Source organism: Macaca fascicularis, chromosome 1, assembly GCF_037993035.2.
Source record: "Macaca fascicularis isolate 582-1 chromosome 1, T2T-MFA8v1.1".
Taxonomy (NCBI): domain Eukaryota; kingdom Metazoa; phylum Chordata; class Mammalia; order Primates; family Cercopithecidae; genus Macaca; species Macaca fascicularis.
Window position 1 is genome coordinate 135,060,757 of NC_088375.1, and position 20,594 is coordinate 135,081,350.

At 36.5% G+C, this 20,594-nt stretch overlaps 1 protein-coding gene and 1 long non-coding RNA gene across 3 annotated transcripts in view; one reads left to right on the forward strand and one right to left on the reverse strand.

Moving 5' to 3' along the window:
- Window positions 1-1,629: 1,629 nt before the first annotated feature.
- The window catches only part of LOC123567665 (uncharacterized), a 40,274-nt gene continuing 21,309 nt past the window's right edge, over window positions 1,630-20,594 (forward strand). Inside the window, exons 1-4 of one of the 2 annotated variants that reach the window (XR_006690795.2) lie at window positions 1,630-1,753; window positions 3,871-3,963; window positions 4,340-4,555; window positions 6,268-6,385. This is a non-coding gene — a long non-coding RNA (uncharacterized lncRNA). The remainder of the gene's footprint in view (window positions 1,754-3,870; window positions 3,964-4,339; window positions 4,556-6,267; window positions 6,386-20,594) is intronic. The other variant, XR_010588599.1, reaches the window with a different exon arrangement.
- PLPPR4 (phospholipid phosphatase related 4) overlaps window positions 13,877-20,594 on the reverse strand; it is a 45,507-nt gene continuing 38,789 nt past the window's right edge. Inside the window, exon 7 of the mRNA XM_005542622.4 lies at window positions 13,877-17,771. Within this exon, the coding sequence (XP_005542679.3) occupies window positions 16,446-17,771 (1,326 nt within the window). The 3' untranslated portion in view covers window positions 13,877-16,445. The remainder of the gene's footprint in view (window positions 17,772-20,594) is intronic.

Below are 20,594 nucleotides of genomic sequence, written 5' to 3' on the forward strand. Positions count from 1 at the left end.
GTAATCCTCATGCCTCAGCCTCCTGAGTAGCTGGGATTACAGGCACATGCCACCACACCTGGCCCAGATGCTTTTTGTATTTTTAGTAGAGATGGGGTGGGTACCCTATCTCTAAAAGAGTTTTACTCTTTCACTCCTGATCTCAGGTGATCCAGCCGCCTCGGCCTCCCAAAGGGCTGGAATTACAGGCGTCAGCCACTGGACCCGGTTAAATATATATATATATATTTTAATTTTAAGTTCCTGGGTCCATGTGCAGGATGTGCAGGTTTTGTTGCATAGGTAAATGTGTGTCATGGTGGCTTGGTGCACCTAGCAACACATCACCTAGGTATTAAGCCCAACATGCATTAGCTATTTTTTCTAATGTTCTCCCTCCCCACACCCCACCCTCTGACAGGTCCCATTTTGTGTTGTTCCCCTCCCTGTGTCCAAGTGTTATCATTGTTCACCTCCCACTTATAAGTGAGAACATGCAGTGTTTCATTTTTTGTTCCTTTATAAGTTTACTGAGGATAATGGCTTCCAGCTCTATTCATGTCCCTGCAAAGGATATGATCTTGTTCCTTTTTATGGCTGCATAGTATTCCATGGTGTATCTGTAGCACATCTTCTTTATCCAGCCTGTCATTAATTAGGTCAAGTTTTGGCAATGTTGTTCAAAACTTCTGTGTGCTTACTGATATTTTTCTACCTATCAATTACAAAGAGAAGGATGTTAAAATATCCATCTGTGAATGTGGACTTGTTAATTTTTGCTTTATATATTTTAAAGTTCTATTAATGGGTGCATGCATGCCTGGGACTATTATGTTTTCTTGATTCACTGATACCCCATCTGGTTAATCTGGCTGGGTTGATATCAATCCCTTTAGCACTTTTCTCTTGTGCCAGTCAAATTCTCCTAGGTGAGTAACTTTGAGATTTTAATAAGGATTTCTGTTCCTATCTGTGATGAGTGCTTCCCAGGGATGGACCTCTTACCCTCTCAAATAAGCCTCTGTCTTATAGTCTCAAGGACAAAGTTGAAGTCTTCTGCAGAAGTGGGAAAGGAACAGTGAGAAGGTCATGTGGTAGCTCTTGCTGATTCTTAAACATCTTCTGATTTTAAGCCCTACCTTTATCTCTATTTTTAAAGGTACCCAGTGCTATAAATTCAGCATTGTGGGAAGAGGTGATAAAGAACAAATCAGATTGCTTCTAAGTTTCCAAAATTTTGTTGCAGAGTTGAGGACTATATGTAAAGGGGATAGTGGCCCAAATTATAGAAAGTAGGAGATTATTGGGGTTTATAGTTGAGTTGCTGCTGAAATTCTAACATCATAAATTAATTCTTCCTTTGAGTATTCATTTATTCATTTATTTGTTAAAAATTTCCTCAATTTCCAAAGGATTCACACCAGCAAATTAATTTTTTAATTTAAATATCTCTTTTAAATGTAGATCACCCTGTGAAGTGTAACACATTGACCTCCCCATCAGTCATTCACATGATATTGTAAAAAAAAAAATTAATCAGATCTGTCTAACAAATATATGAGAACCTTCTCCCTCCACTAAGGCTTGGAGTGTGGGTAAGGAAATGCAAAAAAGCCAAGGTGGGTCTGCTTCTGAGCATCGTAAGCCTACAGTGTGGGGACCTAGAACATTTGGGGAAAAGAGTGCTATGAGGTCACGGGGAAGGAAGAGAATTGACAAGATGCAGAGTTTTATCAGAAGTTGGACATGAAGAGAAAAAGGAAAGAATTCGAAGGTAATACTAAAGTTTCGAGAACTTATCTGCTGTTAAAATGGTAATACCTAAACTCCTCTTTGAAAGCTGTATGCAGATGTTCTGGAGAATTACATATTTTTCTAAAATGGAATTTTTTCTCTGGGCTCTTAAAATATAGTACAGATTAATCTTGCTTTCTTATGTTGTTTATAGGAAGTTATTTGTAACTTTTTTCTAAATCAAATTCTTTCATAGCAATTCATCTTGTAAATTTATAAATGTTCTATGTTACTTATTGCTTATTATTTTTTGACTCTTCAGGCTCTCTCTCAAGTAGCTAACATGTTTGGCAGTTAGATGTACTACAAAGCCAATAATTAAGAAAAAGTAATTACTTTGTATTGCCTTGATTTTCTCCTAGAGTATTTATGTTGTATGCTGGCCTTTTTTCTTATACTCAAATAGTACCAATACAAATAAAAAATTGTAATTCATTTTCTCATTTAAAATATTTTTATTTTTAGAGGTCAGATAGATCCTGTTTCTATACTTTGAAAAAATTTGTGAATACTACCCATGGAAGGTTTTTAGAGAGGACGTTTTGAAATGCAATTAAATTGGGTACATGCGTTGCTCATAATACTGGTGGTGTGAGTTCAGCTTACCTGGAGGTAGTCTTCTAGACTAACAGGTTTTTCCGTTGTTACCTGTGTTCCTATGGAAACTGGCCTCTCTTGTATTCTGTCTCTCTCTCTTTTTATCACTTTAGAAACAGGTTACAGAAGCAATGGCCAGGAGGAAACATAAAATATTCATACAGCCACTACTTAGGAGCTTCAGCTAACATACTTACAGGTGTATATTTTCCCTTAAAGGTTATGCACACACATGCACAAACCCCCATGGCATGTATTTATATATTTCTAGCAACCCAGACCACAAAGCTGAAAGAATTCTCTCTGACTTGGTAAGGAAACAGTTCAGTGATTATGCTGTAAGATCTGTCAAAGCATGTGTGGAAGTGGACCGAAGCAACATTAACAGAACTGAGATACAATGGTGACTTCTTGGGTACGTTGCAGTTCTGGGCCAGGATGAATACATACATTCCAGCCATGCTCCTGGTGCCCATTGATTAACAAAGATAGAAATTGATTAAAATCTCATAAAATGGATTAAAATCTCGGTTCTCAATCTTTCAGCTCATCAGTTTGCTGATCTGTAAGGTGGGAAAAGTAATAAGATTTTTGTGAGATTACTCTGAGGACTCAAGTAGCCTACTACTTACTCCAGGTACATGCTGAGCTGGTACTAGAGTTCTGCACGAGCACAAAGCAGATAATATCTGGTTTCTGTCTTGTCACAGCACTGAGCAAGCTTGCAACAGCAAAAGCAACAGAAATAACAACACTTGCAATACACTTCAAACAACTATGTTGGAGCCCTTTGTGCGCCCTGAGCCCCATTGCTTTAAAGGAAGGAGAGGAAGGGACCCACTCTAGTTTCATATCTAGGTGGCAGCAGCAGCTACAAAGGACTTCCTCCCAGGTGCAGAAAGTAGAGTCTACACTACATTTTCCCCTAAGTGTTGATTTATCTGGTGACTAAAATTAGTTTAAATAAACCAAGCTGCTTTATGTTTGGGTTTTACATTTCTTAAAATCCTCCTCTACATGAAATTTTCTTTATGTTATCATATAAATGCATATATTTAATATTTGAGCAATCTATTGATTTTAATAAATATTAAGTAACGTATTCATTATAATTTAAATTGCTATGCTGAAGTATTGGAGCTAAACATTGCATTCTAATAATAGAACACAAATAGTGCTACCATCTCCTGGTGGCGGCGTGCTGAATCACAGGTGGAAATAATTAAGCATTGCCAATCCACAGATATACTTGCAGCATTCACTGAAGTGATTTACTTGAATATATCACATCTCATTTATTACAGCTTCAGCTATGTATAACGAGGAAGTTAAATTATGAATTTTAAGCAAACCCTAAATTTATTTGCTAGTTTATACTTATGGTATTTACTAATCTTTTATAATTTTAAAAGAAATTGTAGATGTACCATCAATCCGAGTCTCAAAAATCTTTGTGAGCTCGTGTTTTTGGACTGATATTTTTAAAATTTTATTTTACAGAGGCAGAAATGGAAGTTCAGAGAGATCAAAGGATAATTGCTTAAGATTTACACTGCAGGGAAGTGGCAGACCTGGGACTTGAATCCAAATCTGGTGACTATATCTCAAGCCCTTATTCACTCTACAAGATTGCCTCTAATCTGGAGTTATCATCTGATTTTAAAATACAGCTACAAACATGTATACAATATCTCCCACAAATGACAAATCCAATTAATTTTAAATGTATAGAGTTAGAAAAGACTAATTTCCTGAAAGATCACTTTGCTTATTTATTACATAGTGAAAGTATCACAAATGTGCCAGGGTGCTGTTTAAAATAGCCATATCAAAGGCTCATTAAGCTTACTGTTAACAAGACAGTCTGTTGTGGTTCCCCTATAGCCTCTGTATGTCTTTGTTGAGTATGTTTAACTGCAAGACCTAAGTGTCCTCTGATCAAGAACCATTTACTTAATTTTTCATGTAGGGTCTCAAGCAGTTTGAGGTGACTAAAACATGAATACCTAGGTCCTGCTTGCTCCCTGCTGGAGGGAAAATGGCTTGTTTACTTCTTGCTACAAATTGTGCTGAACTCTTAGTCTTGGGTTCCCCAGCCATAATCACCATCTGGACCCACTGTTTCACCTCACAGGACTTGGGGAAATTTGTGCTACTACTTGACGCTCCTGATGTTTGCTGTGATGTGAGTAATAAATTGTTCTCTGATCCAGTGTGTCTTGTCTACTCTTGGGATGTGTGCAATTGTCACAAGTCAATTTGTTTGCTTAGTCTTCTCTTTTGGAGTTTTGCTACTCTTTGCTATTCTCCATGAGATTGAGGGCCCTTCCCTAACGCTGTCCTTTATTCCCGGCAATTATCTAGGCACATGGTAGTTTGCGTCTTACTTTACAAACAAGGAAATTGAGAGACTTAGTACAAAGTAGAAAGTGACAGAACTGAAATGAAAACATGGTGGATGTTCTCTCTTAATCACTACTTTTGAAAGAACAACAACAACAAAATAGCAAACCTTAAGCTAGGTTCTGGCATTTTTTAAATAAATTCCAAAGATCACCAGATCTGATGGAATTGAGATGCCATTTCACTTGTTTTGAAAGTTGCTACTGTTTATCAGATCTGAACTCCAGAATTACTGCAATTATTGTATTTTCTTCTGGCAGGATTAGAATATATGATTCATTTGTGCAGCATGCTAGCAGCAATACTGGACTTCCTTCAGTGGAGAGGAAAGACTGTGAAACTAGAATAGAAAGTATGGAAAGCACAGTCACGTTTGTAGCTTCTAGAGGATAATGTTGAAGGATCTTATCCTATCTACAGGATAGGATTGACAAGACTAATGCCACAAGGAATTCCTGGAGATTTCATTCAGCTCTAATCCAAGAGCTGGAACCCAGGTATTGGATTACCTAATTGGGGAAATAGGCTGTAGAAAGAGGTAGAAAGTTCAAAAATAGAGCAGACACGATGGGGGTATCAGGAAAATATTGGCTCATTTCAACAGCTGCAGCATCCAGGACCTGTGTAATGGAGTCTGTGGAAATTAGGATCACACCCAGCTACATGAATTTGGGGGCATGCCTTTAACTCCACTAGGGGCTTAGACTGAAAGGGGGCAACATTACCTAAAAGATCACAAAAGAAAACAGGTCAAGACTTCAGGTAAAAGTGTTTTATTGAGGGAAGTAAAGGGAGAAGAGATCCAGAGGGCCGGGGGAATTGTGGGAATATCACTTTTGCTTGCTCCTGGGTTTATCTCAGCAGAATGACATTCCACCTGCCACTGATACATGGGTGAGGGCTCTTGACATGTCATATTGTGCAGTTACTTTCTCAGTAGTTCAAGGAGTAACATGATTGCCTGCTGATTGCTAGGTGTTCATTAGAAGTCTCTGGAAGAGGCTAGTCCTATCACTGAGGCTAACTTTCATGGCTATTTAAAGAAAAACAGCTTTTAAAAATGCTGATGTCATGATTAATCTTAATAATGAAAGAATCCCCAAGACTGTGCATGATTATATGCACTCAACATCAATTTGAAGAGAGAAAATAGCCTGTCATCTGTAATGCTTTACCATTTTGATTTGCTTAGCAGAAAATGATTTGCTTAGCTAGTGAAGCACCTCTTTCTCTGTCATAGCCGTTATTTAGCATTTAGACTCAGCAAGGTGGAGAAACTTGACTAGAACGTTTGGCCTGGACAAGGAAAGCTGACTGCATAAACAATTTCTATTTATAGATAAGTGTAGATTAAGACCTTTCCTTTCACTTAGTTGGTATATATCCTTCAGTTGAAGTCTTAAAATTGAGATATTCAAAATTTGATGATGGAAGAGGGGTGTGTAGTGAAAGTTCTTAACTGGATTAATCTTTTTTTTTTTTTTTCTGAGACAGGGTCTTTCTCTGTCTCCCATGCTGAAGTGCAGTGGCACAATCTCAGCTCACTATAACCGCCACCTCCTGGGCTCGAGTGATCCTCTCACCTCAGCCTCCTGAGCAGCTGAGACTACAGGTAGGTACTTTTATTTTTTTAATTTTTAGTAGAGACGGAGGCTCACTATGTTAGCCAGGCTGGTCTTGAACTCCTAGCTTCAAGTGATCCTCCTTCCTCGACCTCCCAAAGTAGTGAGATTACAGGCATGAGCTACTGTGCCCAGACTGGATCAACTTTTAAATAACATGTAAACATAAATTTACATATGTTTTTTCATATAATGTATAGTTTCAGCATTTTTGGAAGTATTAATTCCAACTTGCACAAAAATAAGAATCTTTAATGATGCTGAGATAAATGTTTGCTGAAACTTTTTGAAAGCATTGCCTACATTTGGTGTCTCCAGTTCCTCTCCTATTTGTTCCTGGACCCACTCCAATCAGGCTCTTCCCTCCTGCAAGTCCCCTAGCACTTTCCTCATCACAGTCAACAACGACCTTCCTGTTGCAAAAATTTATATTAAGGCAATGGTTGGTGCTCATGTATGTATATTATTATGTGAATTTTATTTGCTGTGGAGTCAAGCATGTACAAATCTACTTTTAAATTTTTTTTTGGTCCAAAAGTTCTAATAGTTGCCTTTTTAATTTTCTTAGTTTTTCTTTAAAGGTCTAATTGGTAATTTTTTGCAAAATGCTCTGAGATCTGTCAAATTTCTAACAATATTTCTTCCAGATGCTCAAACATTTCAGATGCACTCAGCTGAATTCTGTTTCTAATGACATCTCACCATCCACCCTCCAGCCTCCTTCTCCAATTTGGACTAGTTGATTTCCGCACCTGGTTACAACTAGGCTCCTGAGACTGCCCTTCAGTATTTGTGTGTGTTAGAATTGTGTTTTGGATCCTATATCTTCTTTCTCATTTGCTCTCTCATTTGTTAAAGCATACTTTCCAGCACTTCCTAAGCAGTATGAAATAAGAAACTTTTTTTCCCATGCTACACCTCAAAAACAGAGAACAGTATTTAGCACGTAGGAGATACTCTGTAAATATTTTAGTTTTTATTTACTTTTAATTGACAAAAACAATTGTATATATTTATGGAGTACAATGTGATATTTGATATATGTAGACATTGTAGAATAATTAAAGGGAATTAGCATATTCATTATCTCACCTTACTATTTTTTTGTGGTGAGAACACTTAAAATCTACTCTTTTAAGCAATTTTGAGATATAAAATATATTACAATTAACTATGGTCACCATGGTGTGCAATAGATCACTAACACTTATTTCTCTTGTCTAACTGAAGTTTTCTATCCTTTGCCTCACATATCTCATTTTTCCACCCTCTTACCCCCACTTCCGGTATCCATCTCTGCTTCTGTGAGTTTGACTTCTTTGGGTTCCACATATAAGTGAGAAGATAAAGAATGTGTATTTTTGTACCTGCCTGATTTCACTTAACTTAATGTACTCTATGTTCATCCAGGGTGTTCTAAATGACAGAATTTCCTGCTTTTTTTAAAAGCTGTACAGTATGCCATCACGTGTATATGCTACATTTTCTTTATCCATTGATCCACGGGCAGGCACTTAAGTTGCTTTCATATCTTGACTATTGTGAATAACGCCACAATGAACATGGGAACGTAGATATTGTTTCAACATACAAATTTCAATTTCTTTGGATGTATATCCATATGTGGGATTGCTGGATTCTATGGTAATTCTAGTTTTAGTTGTCTGAGGAACTTCTATATTGTTTTCCATAACGGGTATACTACTTTACATTCACGCAGTGTGCAATGGTTTCCTTTTCTTGCCAACATTTGTGATCTTTTCACTTTTTGATAATAGCCATTCTAATAGATGTGAGGTGATAGCTAATTGTGGTTTTAATTTGCATTTCTCTGATGATTCCATTTGTTTCCCCAGAATAACTACCCACTGTAGGAACTCTAATGCCACTTTCTATTCTAAAAGCATTTAAAACATGTCAATAACATGCTAAAATATGAAGTTTCCTTACAGTTTTTTTTCGGGGGGATGGTTTGGGTTCTTCTTCTTTTTTTTTTTTTTGACATTTGATCACTGCTCCCCCTCTTTAACCACTCACTGTTTCATAAATCACAGCAAATATTTCTCCATGATTTTTTTTGGAAAAAAATCCGGAAGAAGAGAACATTTTTGCCAACCTTTTTGCCTAAATGCCAAATATCTGTGAGTGCTATTCTCGTACCCAAATACCCAAAGTAGATCCTATTTTTTTGTGGCTAGGAAAAAGCGATCACAGTTGGGTTATATTTTGGAGGAAGTGCTGATAAGACTTAGTTTGAGAGTGAATGGTGAGAGAAAAGAATGGATTAAGGATAGAGTTTAGAATTTTTCTTTAGCAGCTGTGGTGGGAGGGTGGACAGTTAGACATTACTAACAGAAAGAAACAAGTTTGGGAGTAGATATCAGGAAGTGTATTTTGAAAATGTTAAATATGAGGTAGTTATAGATATTTAAGTAAAGATATCAATGAAGTAGGGAGTTACATATTTGAATCTAGAATTCTAGGGAGAAGTGAGGACTGGAGATAGAGAAGCCACAGAACACTTCCAAATAATAAAAATAAGGAAGAACATTTATGTGCTGCTTACTAAATGTCACACAATATTTTAAATATTGTACCTATATTTAGTCATTTAATCCCCATAACAACCCTAAATTATTATACTGATTGTACTGGTAAGAAAACTGAGGCACACAGTAGGTGGTGCTGAAATTTGAATACTTGTCAGTCTGACCTCAAAGACTCTCACTACTCTAGAATTCTGAAAAATATTGTGATTTTCGAGTGGCGCACTGAGTAGCAAGAAGAGAGCAGTGGATATGCCAGGTACAAAGAAATCACTGTAGGTCCTGGTCTATTATTTGATTTTGAATTAAGAAAAAAACCTTGCATGCTTGACTATAGAGGGTTTTCTGTTTTTTTGTTTTTGTTTTTTAAATGTTGGAGTAAGTAGGTATACTTTATTAGCACTTGCCTCCACAAAGATTACTGTGGAGGTGGGAACATCTGAACAAACAACTGTTGCTAGGTCATATGTATTGTGAGAAAACAGCTTGTTCCAAGAAATCTGGCTTATACTATGTCAACACGTTTTAAACATGCTTCAAATAAGAAAAAAGATAAAAACATAAATAGCATAAGTTTGGCTTCAGGGTCTCAGAGTGGACTTTTGAGAAACTGGAACTTCAGGGCACACTCAAATGGACAACCATTCCTTTCTCTTCCAAATAAGTCTCATTTACTTATTTTATTTATTTTTTATTCACAGTAGATAGAGCACACTGTACTCATTCAATTATTCTATATCTGTTAAACATCTCTTGTGCTAGAACTGCTTATAAAGAACTTATAGTTTAGTGTGTAGTAAATATTCAATGTCTCATTTATCAGATTGATTAATCATACAAACTGTATGATTAAGTAAATGCATTGGCCATACAGATCAAAGATCTTTAAATAGTTTCAAAAAGGAGAGATGAAGTTAGCCCTTTTAAAAAATGTACTGACTCTAGTGATGTCAGAAGATGAATTATTTGATTCATTCATTTAAAAATGTTTAATGAATGTCCAACCTGTGTGGTGGGATGATGTGCTAATCTTGAGGAATGAAAAAGTTAACAGAACACAGCTGTTCCTTGTTCTCAGTGCCTCCCTGACACCTACCAGTTGCATGACTGAGTAAATCCCTTCAGTTTCCTTCCAGCACTAAAATTGTATAGACGAAGATTGAGATTTAAGTTTGAAGACCAAAGGGGATTTTTAAAAGGAGGAGTGAAGACTTTTCAGAAAGGGAGCTAAAAATAAACTCTGTATATATCTATCTATCTACCATCTATCTACATATCTATCTATCAAACAGGTTTTCCTGGAGAAGTAGTAGACTATATGAATTTGTAGGTTAGATTGTGAAGTGTTTTGAAGCTGGTATGACAGAGACTGATCATTAGTCCCCAGGAATTATTCTCATCCTCTTCTACCTACTTAGAAAAGAGACATGCACAATTTTAGCTGGGCCCAGGGCCTCCCAGCTAGAGAGTACATTCTTCAGCCTCTCTTGCAGAAAGGTGATCTATTAGGTTGGTGAAAAAGCAATCGTGGTTGTTGCCATTACTTTCAATGGGACCAACCTAATAATTACTTTTGCACCAATCTAATAGTTTGGGCCAGTTGGGTAGATCATAAATAATCAATACCAGTTATGGCATCTTCTTAAAGGTAAAACTACTTATCATTGACTTCCTCCCTCCTACTCCTATCCTACTTATGCTTGGAAATTGTGGCAATTAGAACAACCTTGAAAACCGTGTATTAAAGATGAAAATCCACCTCTTCAAATACAGATTGCTTGTATCTATACTGTTTATTGCATGAGATAGTTAACACATTGCATAACTATTTGGTGTTGATTTTTCATTCCATATAATTCCCTGGAGATTCAATCAAGTTGGTGGGGTTATCAATAGTTCATTTCTTTTTATTGCTGAATAATATTCCATGATATGACTATATAATAGTTTGTTTAATCATTCACCCATTGAAGGACACCTGAGTTATTCCTAGTTTTTGGCTATTAGTAATAAAGAAACTATGAATATATATGTACCATTTTTGTTGTGGGCAGATAAGTTTTCATTTCTGTCAGATAAATGCCCAAGAGTACAATTGCTGGGTTGTATGGTTAAGTAAGTGTATACTTAGTTTTTAAAATATTATAAATCTGTTTTTCAGAGTGGTTGTACCTTTTACATCCCCACCAGCAGTATATGAGCGATTCAGTTTTTCCACATTATTACCAGTATTTGATATTATTACTATTTTTAATGTTAATCATTCTCATAGATGACTAGTGATATTTCATTGTGCTTGTGATTGGCATTTTCCAAATGGCTAATGATGCAGAATATCTATTCATGTGTTTATTTGCCATCTGTACATGCTTTTTTGGTGAAACTTCTGTACATATTTTTGTCCATTTTTATTTTACTTTTTTACTGTTTTTTATTTACTCTGTTTTTTTTCTACTGTTGAGTTTTGAGAATTATTTTTATATTCTAGATTTGACCTTAAAAGCACGATTCATGGAAGGAAAAGTTAAACTGGATCTAGTTGGGGTCAATCGAGTGGATTATAAATGATGGATGTCACTGCTATATCATCTTTTTTTTCTTTTCTTCTTCTTCTTTTTTTTTTTTTTTTTTGTTGTTGTTGTTGTTTTGAGACAGAGTCACATTCTGTCGCCCAAGCTGGAGTGCAGTGGCATGATTTCTGCTCACTACAACCTCTGCCTCCCAGGTTTAAGGGATTCCTCTACCTCAGCCTCCTGAGTAGCTGGGATTACAGGTGCCTGGCACCATGCCCAGCCAATTTTTGCATTTTTAGTAGAGATGGGGTTTCACCACATTGGCCAGGCTGGTCTTGAACTCCTGACCTCTGGAGATCCGCCTGCCTTGGCCTCCCAAAGTGCTGGGATTACAGGTGTGAGCCACCATGCCTGGCCTTATATCATCTTTTTAACGACAAAGAGGCTTATCCTTGACTTCCTTTCTTTCACTCTTATAAGGAAGTAGCCAGGCATAAAAGGTGATAAATAGAAAATGAGATTTTATACAAATGCAATTTTCATATTTTCTCTTCTTTAAACTCATTCATCTAATGGTCAGTTGTACCATTTTAAAAATGTAACTTTAGAATTTAGATACATTTTTCTTATAGGCAATGACAGAATCTTAAGGTAGGGGAGTAAAGGAGATGAAAAGGGCATTCAAGTTTCTTAAGTAGAATTGGTGGCAGAGTTATAGTTTTACTTGTCATTAACTGTGGTGCACAAATACACAAAATTAGGAACTTTCTTTGGCTAACAATTGTTTGGACAGTGAAATAAAAGTCACTTCTATATCAAATGGCTCATCTAAATATTCTTTCAACTTGAAAGCATCGTCAATGGGGATCTTCTATAAATAGATCTTACTTACGATCTATATACTGTTACTGAAATATATGCTTTCTTCAAATGGGAACATCTGATCCTAGAGCATCTTAGAATCTTTTTACAGAATAAAGTCAGAAACATATTTAAGCAGAGGAAATGAAATATCCAGTCACAAAAAGGCCTTTGCCAATTTTCCAAGTCATGGTTGTTGTTTTTGTTTAGATTAAATTTAGATTAAATCATCTTAATTCATTTTTATTTTTTATTCATATTATTTTAATTAAATTACTCTCTGAATCATGCATACATGTTCATATTCCCTTTGACCTGTAATATGAAATTACTCATAGACATAAAGTAAAGACTTGACCTATAAAAGACAGAAATAATAGGGCCCTTAATGATAGCTTCCTAAGTATATAATAACCAAGAATCTACTCACCTGTTGCCTCATAAGAAAGGTACTAGGACCAGGGATATATGTATACAGGCCACCTGTTTTGATATGTTATGTGGTGAAATGGTTGATGTAGGCTTTCAGCAACCCCAGTTGGCTTGCTTCTATTAACCTTGTAGTCAAAGATGGCAATACTAAATAGTTACTTATTTTAGATCATTAAGTTATTTCCTATTTTCTTACCAGTTTTTGCTCATTGGATAAAATACATAATGATAATCCATAGAAATTGAGAACTTTAGGACATCCTTTAGAAAGGGAAATATGGCTGAATGTCCCCATTTTAGAAATGAAAAAATCAAGACCTAGAGAAGTTTAATTTAAAGACCTAGAGAAACTGTATTTCAACCATTATATAAGATACACATTTTTTTTTTCACATGTTAACTTCTCTAAAACCAGGATGTTTCCTACAATCAACAGTATCTTACATTGGCTGTTGGCCAGGTAGCGATTGTGATGTTGTTGCCTGGTATGTATGAGCTTGGTTGCAATTGGACAGCTACATGAACTTGGTGGCATTACTGGACATTTGTAACTTCACATATCACTCAACAAACTCCTTAGGACCATTTGAGTAAATCCTAAGTTCTGGTTATGGTCTAAAAACTTGTGCTAATACCTTCTAGTTAGATGTACAAATCATCAGCAGTAAAATTCATATAATGAGTCTTAATGGCTCGGAAGAATATCGTGGAGTTTATGGTGAAGCATTCTTTTAAGAAAAGCTGCAGCACCAATGGCCATGATGGCATAAAGGGCGCTACTGTTTGGGAAAATAAGTACATCAACTATTCTTAGTCAAGTCCTTCATATTTTCTTTTTTATACACTGTAACATTGATATGCAAAAATGTGTTTAAAGTATAGAAAACCTCCTTCAATAAGCATAAAATAAAATTCTAAACAATAAGAAAACGTCATAGATTGAGAAACTTTTCTTTCTTAGTTGTAACCCATTCCTAAATATTGATGATGTATTACATTTATGTTTATGTATTAAATTCATTGATTATGAATTTAATCAGTTCTGATTTATTCTTATTTCCTCAGTTATTTTCTTATAAGCCAAGCTATCATCTATTCAGACTCTGAAGTAAAAACAAAAATATTCCAATTTTGATGAAGAAATCTAATCTTTATTTCTATGTTTAGCACAATATACTCACACAATAGCTTTTATCTGTACTTAACAAAATACATTTATAGCACTTTACAAACTTTATCAGTTTGGAAAACATTGCATAACATTTTATTAAACACAATACTTTATATATACTATATATATTTTCATAATTTTATTTACTTTAAAAAGATAATTAACTCTCTTTATTCAATACTTGGTTTTATCAGTAAAGCACAGCCTAACAAAGGAAGAAGTGCTCCCATTAGCAAATAAGATAAATAGAACACTAAGAAGAGATACCACCTGTTAGTCTGATTTATTTTAAATTAAGGTACCAGTGGAATGTAAACAAATTTTTTTGTAATTTTTTTTTTACAAAAGACATGTTATCAAATATACATGCAGAGGTCTGAGTTCTAGTGTCTGTCATTACATGTCCTTAACAATGTGGTACAATTTGTTAAGTCATTAAAAACTGTAGCCTTTGGCACTTTGAGTAGAAAAAGAATATATCAATATTTATGTAAAGAAAAAAAAAACTTCAATGACTAGAGAAGTACTTTAAAATCTTTTGTTAAGAAATAGGAAAGATTAGGAAATATCATACTGCACCTGAAATGCTGTAGCAGGGGTTTTTGTTTGTTTGTTTTTGTTCTTCGGAGCACTAAAACCAACCCACCTTTCCCTCTACAAACTGGCAAAAGCCAGTAGAAGCATCATGATGGTGGTGGTGGTGAGAAGTGAGGAAGGCAACATTTTATTCCCACTCCCCTCTCTGAGAAGGAAATTGCCAGAAGGGATATGGTCGAGTCCATGTTTTATTGCCAGAGTTTTCAATTCTGCTGGTTTCAGCTAAATTCCTAATGCCTTAGAAGGTTGGTTTTTCTAGAAAGCTCTGCCCTTTTCATGTAGAAATTGATAATGATGTGATACTATTCATCTGTAAACAACTCCTTCTATTATTGGAAAGTGAGCTAAGATTAGATCAACCATCTCTGTGGTTTCCTCTCATCTCCTTGGCAATCATCAAGTATATATCAGAATTCTTATGAAATGGTGTTAAAAAGGTTTAATACTAAGTTCCAAGAACTGAATATGTCTTCATACTTTAAGTTGGAAAACACTCCAAAATATTTTGTTTTTATCTTCTTATTATCAATGGTATTGGTTTCCTTTGATTTAGGCTCAAGGCTTGATTCAGGATAGGTAGCAAAAATGGTTGTTTGCATATTAAACTAAAACTGTGCGTATTCAGATATTTTGAAGTCACTCTTAATTTATACCGTGAGCTACTTTGACTTACCAATATGCATTTTTTTTTTTCAGATTCTTCCTCTTGGTGTCCAATTAACAAAAATGTTTTAGAGACAAGGGTTGAACTTAACCAGTGTGGCTCTAATTTACTGGTCAGCAGGATATAGAAAAAAAAAGTTAATAATGTAGAACCAAATGGGACTTTTAGATTACTTGTTAAGATGGCAACCTATGCCAGCTAGTTGTAGACATCTAAGGGCAAACTTGACCAACATTTCTGGCAATGTAACCCACAATGTCAAGTTTTGGCTCAGATTTCTTGTTTGCAAATTCACAGCAGTATATTTTGCTCAAGGAATGTCAATTGTTATTTTTGCTTTTAAAGTAGGAGAATGTATCTATAACATCAAAAAATTAAGTTAAGGAGAAGCCATAGAAAGCAAAATATGATCACAACAATTTCAAAAAATTCTCTAAAATAATATATTTATAAAATTATGCAAATTTACTCACTAAGAAAACAGATTCATTAGCAGTACCTATACTTAAATAAAAAGTAAGCAGCAGAAAAACTATGCAGAAAAGTACTAGTTATTCCCTTTCACTGAAAATATTCCTACACAATTTTTGATGTTGAAGAAAGCAGAATTTTGAAGAAACGCACAAAAACCTTTTCTTTTTTTGACTGTGACAGAGCCACTACAGAGAAGCTGCGGGGTGTCCTATTCTAACACAAAGCAGCCAGCATCTTCTTAATAAAGTTGCATTTCTTTAACAAGGAATTGCACACCACTATTTCACAGCTAAATAGAGTTTGAGAGTTTACATGGTATATGTACTATAATAATCAGCACCAACCGTATTGAGCTGTAGGTGCAGATTCTGCAAAATGAATATATAATACTGCATGGCCTCTGCTGTAGGGAAAACGTGTGCGTTCTGGGTTCCCACAGCTCACTATAAAGAAAAATCCCCAAAGTTGGCACATTCAGGAAGTAAAATAGTATACATTTGAAGAAAACCACTTTCTTTTGATACTGCTTTCTGCAAAACCTTTTAAGTTTGACGACACGTCTTAAGAAAACTCTTCACACCATCACGTTAGTTAGGTTCTTGCATTGTGCTTTTCCCTCTCCTTGATGTGAGATCTACAAGTTTGAGTATAGCGGTTCTGAAAAGTTACAGAGTTCTGGGCTGATGGTAGACAATCTAGCTTGGTGAGACTTCCCAATTCGCTGGAACAGAGCACAGGTAGAATCGACAAATGGTCTTTTGGGAGTAGCCCAAATGATGGAATGGACATCACTCAATCCTTATAAGCCCGTGTGGGGGAGGTTCCTTTGTAGAAGATATTTCTAGTGTTTTCAGGGCTGTTGCTTCTTTCAGGGATTAGAATGATGTTGCCCTTTCTCCGCAGGGTGGAGTCGCGGGAAGAAGAAATGGACAGCGTCTCTGAGCCAATTTCGCTGCCCTCTACTGGGGTGACGCGGATGGTGGTAATTCCGTGGTGGTGATGCTCATTGCTATCAATGTTGCTTCTCTTGCGATCTCCAGAACCAAAGCTGTCTTTCAGAGACTCACAGCTTTCTGAGTCTCTGTTGAGATCGTTGAGCTCGTAAGTTTGGCGAAGGCTGCCTTTTTCAGGGGCTTTCCACTTCCAGGAGCCACTGCCTTCACCTTCAGTGGACGGGATCTGTATGATGGGCCTGTTGTTCTCTGGGTGAGCCTCAACCCTCACTATCCCACTGGGCTCATGGTCTGTCAAGGTTTTATAGCGGATGGAGCCAGTGCAGGAGACCGTGCTGCCTTCCGTGTTCTTGGGGCTGCTTTGGAGGACACCCTGCTGCTTGGACATGGCTATGACTTGCATGATTCGGGGCTGGCTGTTGCTTCTGTTACAGGCCACAGTCTTCTCAGCAGCTTTTAACCACTTGGCCCGAGCAGAGCTGCTTTTGGGGGAGGTGCTTATGTTTTCCTGAGTCTCCTCAGGGATGTGCACCAATTGTGAGGACCCAGGACGGGACTGAATGGACACTCTTGGCCCTCCAGGCATGCTGTTGTTACATCCGGGGACAGCGCCAGGCTGGATCTTGAGGTACTGGTTGCCAGGACCGTGGTGGTCTCCATTCACCCCTACCCTCGAAGGCTCTGAGCTTGACCTCATTTCTATGGATCTGGGTGGTGACTGTCCAGGCTCAGGCTCTATAACTTGCAAGGACAACTTTCGACTTTCATTCTTATTCTTCCACTGGGTGAGGAGCTGCTTTGATCGAGCGGAATCCATAGAGGCGTGAATGCTCGCATTTCTTCTGACAGGGTCTTCTACAGATGGGGTATTGGCTCGCGGCAAGGTATTGCTGAAGGTAACCATGTTCTCTTTCCCCATGGGGCTCCGTGGAGTAATGATTTCCACATCAGCATTTGCTCTTTTGAGGTTTGTCAACGAGCTGGCATCTCTGTGGTTTCGGTTGAGGATGCCTTCCGTATGAGCAATTCCATCACTGCTACTACCATTTTTAGCAGATAAAACTCGGTTGGGATCTTGATTGAGGTCTGTCAGAGACCTGAGGGCGTCTCTGTGCTGAAACATACTCTCATCACTGGGCAGGAAATTCCCCACAGCATATAAGCCCTAGTGTTTGAGAAAAAGCAATAAATATCATGCACTAGAAGACTGTCACAAGGATTTCCTTAGAATACCCACTGAAGTACATACATAGGTATATGCTTCTTACACACCATTGACTAATACAAATAATGAAACATGAAAACTATATTTTTGCAGGGAAATAGTTAGTTATATCATAAATCACTGCATGAATTGCTCAGCAATGTGAACCCCATTCTTTTCTCCAGCCTATTGGATGTTTTTGTCAATCTTACCTTGTGTATTTTTTCAGAAGAAAAAGCAGACAAGAGAGAAATAAGGACTTTTTTTCCTGCTTTTCAAAGCAATTCATTTCTCCAGATTTAGGAACTTCTTGTTGAGTGACATCTCAAATGGCTTAAATGATTTATTTTACCTTCCATTTTCAATCACATGATGGAAAGTAGAAGAGGTGTACAAAATATAGAACAATATATCATTCATAAAACATGATATCTGGTTTTGAAATAAGGTCAGAGACATGTATTATTGCTACCCACACTGAGTACAGCCTTGTGTGTTCGTCATTGTACAGGGTGCTCTTGGAAGAGAGGGCAAAAACCATCACCAGACTGGGGCACCTAGATTCTTTCCTGATTTAAACTTGGTCATAAGTTGGGAAATACTCTTTGATCAATTTAGTATCATTGCACTAAATTTGAGCCAGATTTTATTTAATTTTTTCTTCATCACAGTGTATCTTTTTTTTTAGATTTATTTTTTTATTTTTTAGATTTGGGAAGCAAAATTTGGAAAAAGCCTAAAGTTCAGCCTCAAAATCATTACCCTTTTGGCACATAGAAGATCTAATCCCTGCTGGACTTTCAGTTTTTGAGATACTTGGTTTAGAGATAAAATCAAGCAGCAGACACCTATTTGCATGCTAATTTCAAAAGGAGGTAACCACTGTCTATTTTTCAAGTCAAAACAAAAAAAATTGATTTAACATTTTATAGAATGCTTAACAATGAACAAAACGTTGGCTTAGAACTGAAAATTTTCCAATTTTAGGGCAAGAGTGCAGACAGAAATGGAATAAAGTCAAGCTCCTGCCTCTTCGAGTTGTTTAATTCCTTCTTCTAAGTATCTTTCTATGCTCTCACCCGAATGAGCAATCCCTACATGAATTCTATTAATAATTGTACTTAAATTTGTAAGTTGGGGAAAATCCTCCACTAAACTATAAGCTCTCCATACAAGTACAGCCATGTGTCGCTTAATGACAGGGATGCATTGTAAGAAATGCATTGACAGGTGATTTTGTCATTGTGTGAACATCATAAAGTTCACCTACACAAATCTAGATGGTATAGCTTACCACACACCTAGGGTCTATGGTATAGCCTATTGCTCCTAGGCTGCAAAATCCTACAGCATGTTACTATACTGAATACTCTAGGGAATTGTAACACAATGGTAAGCACTTGCATATCTAAATATAGAAAACATATAGAAAAAATTCAGTACTTCAATCTTATGGGATCATCGTGGTATTATATATGTGGTCCATGGTTGACCAAAATATCATTATGCGATACATAACTGTAGTTGTTTAATTCTTGTTATGACATGGGACAGAGAGTTAGTATCTTTATTTTGTAGGTTAAGAAACAGGCTTCTGAGAAGCTGTGTGACTTGGCTAAGTGGAGGAAAATCTGGATTCATAATCAAATCCTTTGGGCTATAAATCCCACACTGATTCCAGGACATCATGAAATGACACACATGCAAAAAGCGATACATAAACTAGAGAGTGGCATTTCCAATCTTCTTTATTTCTTCTGCAATGCACATTGCCAACACTCCTATAGGTAATCCAGGCTTATGCACAATTTCTGGCACACTAACTTTAATTTGATCCCTTTCTCCTGCACTGAAGAATGCATGTGAGTAAAAATAACTTTTAAAGTGACAATCTTGACTATGCTGGTTTATGAAAATTAAAAAAAAACGTATAAAATTATAGCACACTTCAGTCCTTTACCTGTATTTCGGTAATCATTTTCTTGTAATACCTTTCCAAGGGCACTAAGACCACATGATTGAGAACTGTAGCTACAGATAATTTATTTTTATTTCTGTCAGCTCTTCTGAGTTTCTTTCATTATTGCCTTTTCTTCTGCTTGTAACTTGTTTATTGGTATTCCCTGGCTCCCTTTTATTTTTATGACCTGGCAATTTTATATACCCGTAGTAACTACAATGGTACTTCCATTAAATAATATCCTTCTCCAGTACTAATTGCTTTTTTGAACTCCAGAAGCAACTACTCAACTGGTTATTGATTCAATTGATCCTCTCAACTCCCTTTACCCCTACAAATCTGCTTCATCTGTCATTTACCTGGTCTGCTAATGAAGTCATCATTGATCCAGTGTTCAATGCTGGAAACCTGACCATTATGTCTCCTTCCTCCTGTTCCGCCACCTTCCACTTCCACTTGCTTTTTCAGATGCCTGTCTCTTTGCATATGTAGTTTCTTCTTCTTGAATGCCCTCCCTCCTCTCTTTACCCCATGGAACTCTCATTAAAAACAACAACAACAACAGCAACACACACACACATCACTTTTGTGACGTGTTTTCTAACGTCCTCAGGCAGTTTGCTATTCCCAAAATACTTTGTTCATACCCTGTTATATCATTGAACATGTTGTAACCATTTATATTTATGTTATTCTTTACATTGTAAACTTCTAAAGAATACATCTTATTTCTCAGTGTTTTCATGTTCAATACAATCCCTGGCACAGATTAGATATTGAATAAATGTAAAATGCATGAATGCATGCATGCATGACAAAATGAA